Below are 14,312 nucleotides of genomic sequence, written 5' to 3' on the forward strand. Positions count from 1 at the left end.
GGTAGGAGGGGAGCAGGGATTGGGACTGCGGTGATAAACAAACACACACAGTGCTGTCGTTAGTATCTCGTCGAGCTCGGTTGCTACGCTTTGGCAGCACCGGATGACTTTCAGAAAAGCTGACCTTCTTCACGGACCAAGCATTCAAGTCAAGACCGGGTTAAAAATCCAGGACTTTATCTAATAAAACCCCAGGATTGGTGTCCCCTCCTTCCTCCCTCCCGCCCGCCTTCCCCCGGTGTCGGTTTATGTGACACATTAACGTCCCGAGCAGCGAAACGAGCGAAACATGACGGAGCTGAGAAAGCGAGGCGCAGGCGGAGGAGACCCTGACAGCACCGAGAATATCAGCGATAAGGTAAACTGAACCGTTACGAGTAAAAACACGACGGTTTCTCCCCCCCCCCCCTTCTGAAGACATCGCCCTCAAAATAAGTTAGTCAGGTTTGTCAGACGTTGGCCAACCAGTCAAGCTAGCTGGGTTGTCAGGTTAGCAGGGGAGCTAATTAAGCTAGTTAGTTAGCTGCTGGTTCCTGCAGCCGGGTTAATCCTGCCACAACATCAATCACCGAAACGGCTCCGTATTAAGAAATAATACTTCTTTGTTTGTTTGGTGTGTGGTTTACGTCCTCATGGCTGCCGGGTATGTCACAATATGTTCACACTGTTATCATGGAATAGACTAAGTAATGTCATGCTCCTGCTGGTTCAGTCAGAGCCTTATTATAATAACGTTAAAGTATAATAAAGTGTCGGCTGAATATCTAACTTCAAAGTTTGATTTGTGTTGTTGAATTGCAGCATTAGAGCAGGTGCAAGGCTTGAAAGGCCTCTTGGCTTGTTGTGCGAGAGATAAAGGGGAAATGAGGGGTCCAGTGCTAAACAAAAAAATGATTTAAAAGCCTTAAATAACATTATTTTTCAGAATCAGAATTGGAAAATGAGTTATTGCCAGTTAAGTAACTTAACACTCAGGCTACATGGAGATTTTTCTTGGTGGATGGTGCATACATAAACATATTAAAAGGGAATAAACGTAAAAGAAACTATAACATAATGGCCTCTTTAGCCATTTATTTGAACCACCAAATACTTGACTATCTGCATAGTTCGCTGCATTGACTGAAATGACAGTCATACTTTTCCATACAGTAAGTGAGTCAATAACACATCCAGATTTAAAGTAAAACAGACGATTTGTGACATTAAAATGTATTTGCATTGCAATTAGGTTGATGATTGAATTGATTAATCGTTTAGCAAGATTTCAAAAGCAACTAGGAAATGCGAAGCAGTGCAACTTTCACTTTGTTTTTAAGTAGTGATTACAGTGCAATTCCTTAATTAAGCATCAATAACAATGACACACCCCCTCTCCACTCATACTCACTTGTTCTGGAGCTCATTCAAGAAAATTTTTTTTTTTATTTACTTTGCCTCAGATGACTTTACAATCTCTACAACATAGGACGCCCTCTAGCCATACACTCTCCACAATACAAGGAGAAGGGATCCCTCTTTTAGGATTGGACATAGAACTGCGCATGTATAACTTTCCATTAATTGGAGCATTTTTAGGACTTTTCATCCATGTTGGCTCAAAAGTTTTTTTTCAAAAGCTTGGCCGTTCATTCTTAAACTCGGATATATTTAATTTCAGCGGTTGAATAATCATCCGTCGTCATAGTTATGTCAGTTATCAAACAAAAATGACAAACGTTTGCTGTCTCCAGCTTCAACCGTGATGCTTTTCTGTTTTGTCATTGTTAATTAAATATCTTTGGGTTTAGGTACCATCTTAGTCTTCTCCTCAGTGGGACTGTTTCAAAGGTTAGACAGAGTCAACCCCCACCTCCACTCATGCGTCCTACCACCAGCACCTGTGTAATGCATGCGGGGGGCGTTGAGTAATCCAACCCGGCCCACTGATTAACTCGACTCGCAGAGAAAGAACTATCTCACTGCTATCACTGATACTCTGAATAATGTCTCTGAAACTGTGCTAAGGAGTTTAACATGACCCAGAAACTCTGCAGCCCTCCATTAAATCACACGTGTGCTGCTGTATGTCTGCTTTACACAATGTCACCTATTTGGGAAGTGTGGTATCACAGTAACCAATTTCCATATTACCTTGATGCCTGAAAGTTTGAGTTTTTTTCCACTGGATAGGCCTGGCAAACTGAAGAGTTGGCCTTCTTTTTAAGTTTGTTTGCGTAAATTATCATACTGATTTAAGTTTCAGTTATTAGAGGTGGGAAAAACAACCAACAATGTAGGCTTATACATTCTTTTGCAATATTTTATCATTGTCGAAACTCTGGCCATTAGATATTGAGATAATATTGTTTGTGATACCGAGGCATTCAAATTAACTGCTCTACTTCCAGTTAAAGGCTATTTGACACTTAAATGACGGTGCATGTATTCATGGTGCTGTGTTAATCTTTAAAAAATGTCTCTACTCTCTGCTGTTTCACCTCACTTGTCCTTCAAATCTGTTAATGTCTTCATGAGGCAGCCAATGCTGTTTATGATTAAATCACACATTATTTTTCTTTTGCTATTTCAGTGTTATATTTTCCACTTCTGTCACACTGATATTATGATGTGTCATAGATGTTTGTTGCCAGACATTGGCTGATATCCATATTCCCCTCCTTTTGAAGTAGGTTATTTAACAATCTTATTACAACATTTTACAGTTGACAAATCAACGTGTAAGTGCTCTCTGTTCGAGCACACACATTGGCTGTTTGGGGCGAAAAAACACAAACATTCCTGCGGTACATCCAGCAAATGACGCTAGGTGAAAATTTGCTTCGCTCTTAAACACTGTGCTGTTTCTCTCTGCTCCCCTTTTAATGGACTTCTTATAAACACAAACAACACTCAAATGAATCTCCGCACAACTCAACATTAATGGAACGTCTTAATGAGAGACAAGATCAATGCTGCTCATGTTTATGGCTAAGAAGTGTGAGTTTGCCTTCTAGTAAGCTGCCATATGCAGGTCTGCCTCTCTTGAAAGCATTGAGCTGGTGTCTTAAGTGAAAGCAGATGATTAAATGATACAGGATAGGATACACCAGCTACATACACTATACTGCTACTAGCTATGCACCTTCTGTCCTGGAGTATTTACTCTTTTTGTTATGGGTGTTTTGGCAGGTGAGAGAAGAGTACCATTCAAATTGCGTAAATGCTTCAAAATGTGAGGCTTCTAGGAGAAATGCGATGTTGTCCATTAGAAGTGAAAATACTAGTGTTTAGGCCTGGGACGATTCGTCGACGTAGTAAATGCGTCGACACAAATAATTTGCCTGCAGCAACAACGCAAGTATGGATTCCTCGCAAGTTCAAAGAGAGGGAAGAGAGAAAAAGGCTCGCACACGGTCTTCTAAAGTGTGGGAGTATTTTACTCTTAATGCCAACAACAACGTGGTAGTCTGTAGACTTTGTAAAATGCATCACTGAGTCAGGATAACAGCAGCAAAACACCGTAAGTTCTGCTCACCTTTTTGCTCTGCTCCCTTTCCCTCCCAAGTAGAGTTTAGATTCTCTGCCCGAGCCCGAACTTGACCCACGGGCCAGCTCGGGACGATATTTCCTGCCACTATCCCCGGGCCGGGCCCTTCATCAAGCATTTGTGTTTCTAGCCTAATTGGGTGGGGAGAAATCTATGCCTCTCCAGCTTCTCCCGTACCTCTGGGTAGATGTCCTGCACTGACTTGAGTGTGAGGTAAACTGTGCTAAAATCGTGTCTCCCTCATCTGTAGCACTGTCTTCGATAATTGCGCAATCAGGCCACATTGTTTCAGATATCTCACGAGTCCTTTATAACGTCAGTTATAACGGCCCATGTATTAAAAAATTGTCGGGTTAAAATTGGGCTCGGACTCATAATTCCAGTTAATGTGTCGGGCCGGGCTCGGACGCAACATGCACGGGCTCGGGTAGGGTCGGGCTTGATTTTTTTTGTGCCCGATCTAAGCTTTACTCCCCAGCATGTGCGATTATCAACATAGTATCACGGTATGTGTTCCCAGTACTAGCCCAACAGTACGTTAGTCCGTTGATTTGGTTTACCATCATCATGAGTGACCCTATCGATTACAGACTGTAATTATTTACTGTAAGATTAAAGGGAGAAGAGCTTGGATGTTAAACAAGAGCTTATTCATTATTTTACTTACTACCGTTAAAAAAAAAAAAAGAAAAGAAAATACAGGCTACTCTTTTTGCACTTGCTCTGTTTACTTTAAGTTTTTATTTTTGTATTCCTCCTGAAAGTGACTTTATTTTGTGGTTGGATTGATAGCCTACATCTGGCTTCAGGTTGCACTACAAATTCATTTTACTCGAACAGTGCAGTGTTAAACTATTTTAATAAATATAGATTTGAACCTTATTGAAATTTGTTTTGTGTAAATTGTTAGTAATTGAGCAATGGGAAAATAATCGCTAATTGAAAAAATAATCGTTAGATTAATCGTTTAAAAAAATGATAGTTTGGGACAGCCCTACTAGTGTTGTCATTTGAGGAAAGGAACACGGAAAGAGAGTTTATGGGTAAAAGGAGATGGGTAAAAGAGACTGACACTTGACGATGACTAAACGTCATCAAAACGCCCACTCGCTTGCTCTAAATCCTTACACTTTGGGCTCAATCTGAAATTACAGGGGAAAGGACCATTTCATGTCTGATCCGACTGATTCAGACATTTGCGTTCTCACATACAGCTCGGCCGGGTAATGTCAAGATAGTTTCATGTTTGCAGTGTAAAAGCGGCTGTAGTGTGACTGGATCGCACGCCGATCATCTGCTAACCTTGCTAATGGCGTACAGCTAAAAGTTTCAATGCCGAAATCCCGTTTACGAACTATACTGTATACAGTGTATTCTGCGTGTGTCCGTGTGCACCACACCATGACTTCGTTATGAATACACAAACCGTTGCAGCCCTAAAAGAGCTCAACAGTGACCACTTCTTTAACAACTCTGGTTCTGGAAGTGTTTTCCCCCGTTCAATATCTCCTTATCTTCTTATATTAAGAGTTTTAAGCTGGAACCAAGCCAACCAGCTACGAGATGAATCGTGACCATAAAACATTTTGATTTGGCTCAAAATAACATTTTGAAAATGTCAGACTGCGTACTAGAACTATCATATACTTTAATGGTAGAAGCTCGCTCTTGCCGTTCGCAAGGTTCGCGGGTACGGTAAACATTTCCATGGTGTGTCTACGTTTACAACCGAGTCGCCCCACTGTAACTGTAGTTTTAAAAACACCTTAAAAAATTCCCAGTGGCTTAGGCCTGGTGGGGGGGTAACTTAGGCCCGCAATACACTAGGGGAAACCCTGGTAGTAGTCCTTACCTAGCTACTGCGCATGTGCGACTCCCAACAAGGATGGAACTGAAGTGAGATGCCTCACTCTGTAGCTAAAACAGAGAGCTCAACACACAGGGTGAAAAGAGGAGCTGCAGCAATGTGCAGTACAACAACTACATGGTGTTTTTTGAAAATTAAACCATGTAAACCTATTTTGATACAACCTCTAAATACAATTATGAACCTGAAAATGAGCGCTTTAATGAATTAGTCATCCACACACACATACCCAGCAGTGTGTGTTTGATTCACGTATTGCCCCGATGCTTATCACGGCTGCTCTCCCTTCATGGACCTGCATACTGTTGCCGGGACACTTGGCGGATGCTCAAGACTCCACGTGACAGTTGACCTTGGTTCGCTGGCTGCTGGTCGCCTGGCCGTCCATGAAGCCTCCATCATCAGCAGCAGTGGTGGTGGCAGCAGGCCGTTTAACGCTCCGTTAGTCACAGCTTCATTCTGCACTGCCCTAGTTAGAAATGGCTTTGGACAGCAGAGGAGTCTTATCTGCTCTGCATTGTGGCTCTGCATTCAGATAACCTCGTTCATTTGGAGTTTTTTAACCTCGAGCTTTGTGAGGTAAATATCAAAGACAGCATCGATTATTAGGCTTTTGCTAGTTGTGTTGCAACATGGTATCATTTTGAAGTCTCTTGACAAATATTGGATGGGTTGTCATGACATTTTATACAGGCCATGTTCACCAGATAAATCCAAATCCTCTAGAACTTGCTTGATCCCCTGACTTTAAATGTATTGCCACCAAGAGGTCAAAATGTATACCTCTAAAACTAATGTGGGAAGGCCTTTAGTTTCAATATTGATTTTTGTAATGAGCATCACTCTCTTACAGTGCCATCTCTGCGGCCATAGACGCAGTGTCTTCTGTAAAATGGCCCCTTTTGCTTTGTGATGCAGTTGGAAAAAGGCAGAGCTGTTGTAAGCTAAAAGTTGTAAGCTAAAAGTTGCTTCTAGCATCAGTGCTGATTAGCTTAATTCCTTGCTGCAGGAGTGAGCAAATGTAGGCTGTAGTTTACTCAGTGATGCTCTCCCCTGTGACCAGAGCCAGCTGCTGTCTGCTGGTCTGGGCCGTCCAGGTGTGTAGGTTTATTTGTTGTGCTGTGGTAAGAATGTCGCTTTGCAGCCTCTCACTACTATTGACCCTTCCAGGCTAAAATATAGGTGTCTCAATTAAGACGGTGAAAAGGACTGGGGTTCACTGTTCCTTTGCACCTTTTTGGTCACTTTTCATCAAGTCAAATGCCCCATAGATTCATTGGATGGTGGCTGGTTGCAGCACCAGTGACTGCACCACTTCAGGTTCATTTCTAAATGCAGCCATGTTTTGTTGTGGCTGGGGAAATTTTCAACTGTACCACTACCACCTGCTTGTGGCTGAGATCCTGTTGTATTCGAAAAGTTATACTTTACTGGTATATTTAGTGAAATTCTGGTTGTTTTAGTCACCATGTTGTTGTTGTTGTTGTTAAACAATTTGCCAAAGCCCAAGCTAATGTCTTTACACATTTCTTTTTGTGTTTGTTCAGCAATACAAAACCCAAATTGTTCATTTTACTACAAAAAAAATTGAAACTAGCAAATATTAGCAAAAACAAATAAGCCACTTTTGTGTGTGTGGTATTTTAGCTTAAACAATAGATAACAGTTGTTTCTACATACAAGCACAGTTTCCAGATTTAGCTGTTCAGACTAGGATTGCACGCCATGAGGAAAGTATGCGATAATGTTGAATATCGCGCTAACGATATTACTTGCGATAAACACATGTAATCAACAACGTGTATTCAGTTCTGCCTTTTTGCTGCTTTCAGAATACTGCAAAATGCAACACATTGCGTGAAATAATTTCCAACATTCCTAACTGAACAAATTGGACATCGCACTCAACACAAAATGTGCAATTTTAGTTCAGTTTTAAACATTTCCTGCTGATACTCTCTTTCAACTAACTAAAAAAATCCCAGTGCAATATTGCAGTCTTTCCCGAAGTGTTTATAGTACAAACTGTGATAGCGATAAAAACACGATATTATGCAGCCCTAGTTCAGAACACAAACAACCCTGCAAGAGGCTGCGTTGCCTCCGGTACTGGTTATATGAACACAGCCTCAGTGTAGACGTGGCTTGAGCTGCTCGTCACCTGTCCTCTTGTCAGACCCCGTCCTCCCTCTTCCTCCCACATCTCTGCAGAGAAGACATTAATAACCAGGAGGAGGACAAAGACGATAGTGTGAGCTGAGCTTCAAGGACAGTCATACTCACAGACAGTAGAAAAATATGAACAGTGAAAGTGAAATTTTGGATGCACCACCTGCTGTGGCTTCCTAAATGTTTAATTCCATGCTCTCTCAGCAGGTTTTTCTTTTTGTATTTACTGACTCGTTCGACCCTATAACATAACAGCGGTTAGCATACTTTTCTTAATAAACAAAAGACTAACATTGTTTGGCAGTTTAATTAACACGCTTGAGTACATACTCCCAGATTAGGCCGTAATACTGTGGCGCTCTGCATGTCACACATTTGTGCGTATGAAGTAATGTGCTGACTGGGCCTGTTTCATATTCCAGACCGACTGTACCTGCTAAAAATAGGCGATAGACTCATTTTCCATTGCCAGTAGATGAGTATGCCATTCTGTTTTTTTTTCTGGTGTGTCACATTTGACATCACGAAAGCTCCGGAAAACAGGGTCTCTCATTGGCAGACCTATCTCCACAGTGCTGTGGAGTAAGGTCTGGCTACACCACACATACATTCTAGGATTGGAGAAAAAACGCTCTGCTTTGTTTGGATTCCCTTTTATACCAATCACAATCGTCTTGGGCGGTGCTAAGCTGCGGACCCAGCGACAGCGGCTCTGCAAAAATAGTCTCAGGAAGGAACTTGTTTTGGTGTAAAGTTTGCACCAAAAAGAAAACGCCACATACAATAATAAATGAAGGTAACTGTTCACACAATACAGTAACGTGAGCTATTTAAATTGGCTGGATATATGGTTAAATGTAATTTGCTCATACCAGTGTCCATAGCAATACCCATCAATCGGTCCCAAAATGTCCCAGTTAGATAGCAAAAGCCGTAAACATATTCTCTGTAAATCTGTATAATCATTCTTTGAAAGAATCAAGCAGGCCTGCCGTGAGCCACGCACTGGATGTCGGGCAATTATCCTGAAAATGTACTTCCGTTGATCCAGACTAGTAAACGGTAAACACTAGAAAGCACCATGAAGGCCAGTGAAAATGTGGTTAAACAGTGGTTACTTTTTTATTTTAGTTACTTCAATTCAGTGTCTTTCAAACTTTGTGCCGACTAATTTGGAACAGTGTTTGAGCTCGGGCGGAGACGGGTGGAATTTGTGGCCAAGCTGACAGAAGTTACCAACGGAGGCAACGCACGTCATAGCATCATGCCGGAAAAGGGGTGAAAATTATAATTTCCACCCTCGTTGCCAGTCAGAGCTGTAGCTGATAAATACCTGTGACTGCTGCGAGTCATTTGTCCTGGGAATAAATGCTGATTGTGAGCTTTCCCACTAAAGACAAAAGCCAGCTGTTTGTGGCTGGAAGTGGGTTTATTTGTCCACTGGGAAAAGGGTGTCAGAGACAAGAGCCACGTGTACTGTCAGAGAGAGGAACCTGTAGTGTAGCATTCCACTGTTTCAATCTGCGGGCTTCAATGTTTCCTCATTAAAACCTGAGTAGAAATCTTCAATTACACCTCTTCTCTCAACACCAACTCAAGTGACCCCCCTCTGCCTCAACCCCAACCTGCTCCCACTTTCTGCACTTTCTCTGCTAATTACTATCCAAAGCTCTCTCGATTTAACCCTGATGCTCCCACTGACCGTTTTTAGCAATGTTTGAGTGAAAGTAACCATAAAAGGAAAAAATGTCCAGGAGCATCAGCGAGCCGCTCAAGTGCAAAAGGAAGATTAATCTCCTACAACCTGTGCATGATCTCAGGAGGAATTTCACTAGGTTTTAAAAATAGCCTCTTTTGGGCAGAAAAAGCATCTTCACTCGCTGCTTTGTTACATGATAGACCAGTACTGGTGTTAACTCACATCAAAGTGTCCTGCCTAATTTCTAGGATGTCCCTTGACTTTTACTTCCGTATTAATGATGTTAGAGTGCCTGAAGTCATGTCCACACTAGGGCTGCACAATTAATCTCAATTTTATCAAAATCGCAATATGAACTAGTGCAATATCTAAATCGCAGGGGGTGCAATGTTTGTTACAGGCAAAATATGTATCAAACCATTCTAAAATAAAGGATTGTGGTGCTGCAGAGATATCCCGGCCTACAAATCGTATCCTACAGACTAAAGAAAAAATCTTTGTTTGGTACAGATCCTCACAAAAAAAAATCACACTTTTTATTTTATTTTCATATTTTTCAATGAAAATGAGAATATTATACAAAAAAAGATCATTCCCTCCAATATCGTGAATCATATCGCAATCGCAATATCAGTCAAAATAATGGCAATTAGATATTTTCCTCATATCGTGCAGCCCTAGTCCACACTAATGCTGCTAAATCTGAAAATACATCATGTTCTCTCCGTTTGGACCTTCCCTTCTCACTGAGCCAGCATTTTAAAAAACCAAGGTGCTGATGTATGACTTTCATAAATATGGCATATGCTCTACTGCTTACCAGTTGTTCCCAGATCTTGCTGACTGTGATTGTTTATATTGTGCATTCATATAGCCGATCATCAAGTTATTTTTCTTTTTAACCTACTAGGGCTCATTTTTTTATGTAGTTAAAGTTCAGAAATTTTGCACAGGCCATTTTTAGATATTAGAAAAAGTGAGAAAGATATTGACTATCAAATACAGCACAGTGGTTCATCTGTATCTTAAGAAGTATTTGGGGGACTGTTATGTATAATCAGCAGTCTATTTTCATTTTCTCCCCTTTTTTGTCTTTACTTTTTGTTATCTGATGCATGTGCTAACTTCTAATTATTACTAGAGGATCTTCAAGTGAACTTTTTGGAGCATAAATTCTGGATTCGTGGGACACAAATAAATACATGTTGAAATCTTTTTAACTCCATTCTGTTTATTGTAGGTTATGACAAGCCCCATTGTTTTCCTTGAAATAACACTAAAGCGGAAGGAGAAAAAAAATGCAATGTTACAAAACCAGATGGTGAATTCTGAATATATTTTTGCAACTACAACAAGAAACCCAAGAGGACCCAACAGATGTGATGAAAAGGTTTATATAAAGTGATCACTCTGTTACATTTGACCATTCTACATGCAACTGTAGAGGCTGTATCTGTTGACTGGGTTTAAATCCAGATTAAAGATTCATTAACGCCAATAAAGATGTTTGCCCTCACGGGCAGCAGCCTGTTGACCTGCCGACACCAGGTGTAGACTTTCAGCTCTGTCATGCTTAGCCACTAATCCTCCAGCTTCGTGGTGAGGTTGGAATCAAACTTTCTCCTTTTATGGAGATTTGTTAAAATATGGAATATTTGGAATCATTATGTTCAGATACCTAGATAAACATGAAGGCAACACAATACTTAGTAGAATGATCTCAAGGAACAAAGGAAAGTTGTTGTTTTTTTTTTTGTTTTTTTTAAATGTTTATCAGATCTGTAACAATGTCAATCAAACATTACATTTGTGAAGATGTTCATGGTGTGGGAATATAGGCTATAAACACTGTACACGCAGCAAAGTCACGTGTCAAGTGATGGAAAGAAAAGGGGGGGTCTTTTCCACCTTTATTTGATAGGACAGCTAGGTGAGAAAGGGAAGACATGCAGGAAATCATCACAGGTCGGATTCGAACCCTGGACCTCTGCGTCGAGGCATAAACCTCTCAGTATATGTGCGCCTGCTCTACCCACTGAGCCAACCCAGCCACCAGAAATGCCTTTTTTATCAGATTTTACGCAGTTGCTTTTATTTGGAAAAAAATATGCACAACAATTACAGAAGCAGTGTTCATCTTCACTAGTTCTGGTTGAAGAGAAAGATCTGACAGCCATTGGCAAATGCCTTATCAGGTATGGTCAGCTGATATTAAGCACGTCAGCCCTGTAAATTCAAAGGCTTTGCTTATCATGATCTACTATTATAATATCATGGCTCTGATGTTGAATTGAATGCATATTATAACTGGAAATATACACATGGCGCCAGACAGTAAATCCTTTATCTGTGTCATACTTCCAGTCCTATTCTAGCAGATATTATTTAGTAATTAAGTCATAGACGGTCTGATGGTTTTGAATTCCTAGAGGCTGTCACTGGTGTAAACAAGCCCACTCCTCCACATCCACTTGCAGGCCTACTTGAATCACAGTCAAGCGTAGAGGACACATGCACCAGTTATGTAGTCTCCTCTCCCTCCCAGGTGATAGACTAAACTCTGACCTAATTAAACCACCATCTTCCAGTCCTGTATGGCTCTTCTTAGTTTAGAGTGAACTCTATTTGTTTACCTCAACATTTACTTGTCATTTGCATCTCAGAAGTGCTCTCAGTGTACATCTTGTTTTATTGATAGGATGACGCTGCTTGTATACCTATGCTTTTCTGTTGCACAGCACTGTTGTCTGCCTGTTTTCTACACCGGCCTGTGTATCAAGTGAAAGCTCTCTATCTTAAGTCTGTATTTGAATATCTGTGTGTGTCTGTGTGTTCCGGCAGGAGGCCGATGGGGATGACAGGCTGGGCTTGCAAGGTGATGCAGAGGGAGAATGTGATGGTGACTCCAAAGCAGACACGCCAGATGTTCCTCTCCCCACAGCAGACACAGACAACACTCCACAATACCTGAACAAAGCTCTGGAGGGCCTGCCGCCCAGGTACACACTGCTCAAACACAGATACTCACAAGAGATGGATGCCAATAGATTGTTTGTTCCTCAAGTGCATCCTGGAGTTGTTTTCACTGCTTAGACATCTCACAGGAATGAAGCTACAAGGATCTATTAACATTTAGCACTTAGCCTTACTATTTTAGCTCAACAGGCTTTGTCCAAGATGGTAGCAAGCTAATAAAAAAAATTAACTGTAACTCATGTACAGAAAATGAAACAGAGTCCCAGATAGAAGTTTAAATTCTGACTTTTACTGAGATTATATTTGCATGAATGTGTGTTGGTCTGCTATTAGATAATGCTGTTTTTCCACAGCCAACCACAGCAGGAAGTAGAACTAGTGTAAATTGGTAGAGGTCACCATGCAAACTTCAACAGCCACAGGACTCAAGGTTTTAGTTTTACAAAAAATGCTAAACCGGGTCTAAAATGTGGGGTCAGATACATTTTTATAAAGATTTTATAAACCTTAAACCAAAGACGCCTGAGGTCTTGATCAAATGTACTTCAGCCATAATATTGCTGTAACAAGCAGTTTTGACCTCCATCTTTCATGTATTGAGCCTGACAGAGTGACTGATCATCTTTCCCCTGTGCATGTAGGTTAATTGGACCAGAAATAGATCCTGCAGAGATGTCTGAACATGTGTGTTTTAATGCATGGAAGGAAATGCAGTTGCTAGTGAATTTGCAGCAAACCAAAGGACTTGCATAGTGGCTGAAAGAGTTCAGAAAAGTTCTGTCCAAACAGAGGTTTTCTGTGTGGACGTTTTTCGCCATTTTCACAGAGATTTTCTGAGCATTTGACCAGCGACAACTGTCAGAATGATATATTATATTTTTGAAATTCAACCGAAAGCCTTCTTCGGAGTGGTTCACAACAGTAGAGTAAGTAAGGCATGTTAAGGTTCAACCCTACAATGATCATGTACTGTATACCATATGTATAAATAAACAAAACCCTGACATAGTAATACGTACATTGTGGTGGTTAAAATAGCTAGTAGATTTTAAGACAAGGCCTGTGAAAGAAAAGGAAAAAAATCCAGTTTCTCTCAGTTGACACCTACAATGAGTCATTGAACTGTTCCTTGTGCACCTAAATGTTCTGAAAAAGGTGTGCTGACAACCTGTTCTGTCAAGTATTGTTACCTTGTACTCAAGTGTCATGAAAACGTGTACCACTTTTGTCCTTAATGAAGCAGCATGCAAAAACACTTTTCACTGACTGTGGGAAAACATTCTTATTTTGGTGTGGCATTGATGGCTGGTAGTATGCAAACAGTTAGCAAAACTTACAGTGGTACTGTTGTTTTAGGTTTTTCAACATATATGTATGAAAAAATATGGAAAAATAAAAACGTTATTTCCTAGGCTTGATCGTTTTGTGCACACAAAGCTTCTGGTAAACTAGAGGAAATGATGTTTCTCTTTAGATAAAAAAATATTTTACCCTTCATTTATGGAGTCGTATGGCATAGTTAGAAGGGGAAAGAGTTGTTTGAGTGTCAGAACCTTAAAATAAGCACAACATAGTAAAGTCTGGTAAATGCATTGAAGGCTGAAAGTAACCCTTTACGCAATGAATGAATGAATTGTATTGGTTGTAACCAAAGGTTAGGGTCAGAAGCTTCAGCTTATATCAGGCACCCCCTTCTCACGTTTTTAAACACACGTCTTACATTCTTGTAGTAGTATTGTGTAGTAAAACGCTTCTTGCCAGCAGTTCAGTACTGTCACACTTGGCAGTCTTTGCTGAGTCAGCAGCAACTTCAACACAAATTAAGGAGGTCCTGTTTGATATACAGACGAGAAGTGGAGGGTGTTACAAATGAGTGACGGCCAGGTCACAGGGCTTAAAGGCTCACAAGAAGGGAGGTACTAATCCTGGGTGCCAAAGGAGCCGTTGTGCTGCAGAGAGACATGTGGATGAACAGACTGCACAGAGAGAGAGAAAGAGGGAGGGGGATGGGAAAAGGGAAGGAAGCAAATTAGAAGAAGAGAGAGAGAGAAACAGATGGAGGGATGGGGAAA

General features: G+C 40.9%; 1 protein-coding gene across 2 annotated transcripts in view; it reads left to right on the top strand.

The window, feature by feature from the left end:
• cds1 (CDP-diacylglycerol synthase (phosphatidate cytidylyltransferase) 1) overlaps positions 1 to 14,312 on the top strand; it is a 32,896-nt gene continuing 18,584 nt past the window's right edge. For both annotated transcript variants that reach the window (XR_013502020.1, XM_078251441.1), the window contains exons 1-2: positions 1 to 358; positions 12,106 to 12,263. Coding sequence is in view for 1 of the 2 variants with exons in the window: in XM_078251441.1 (XP_078107567.1) it covers positions 290 to 358; positions 12,106 to 12,263 (227 nt within the window). In the remaining variant the exon portion in view is untranslated. The remainder of the gene's footprint in view (positions 359 to 12,105; positions 12,264 to 14,312) is intronic.

This window comes from Sander vitreus, chromosome 5 (assembly GCF_031162955.1).
Source record: "Sander vitreus isolate 19-12246 chromosome 5, sanVit1, whole genome shotgun sequence".
Lineage (NCBI taxonomy): Eukaryota > Metazoa > Chordata > Actinopteri > Perciformes > Percidae > Sander > Sander vitreus.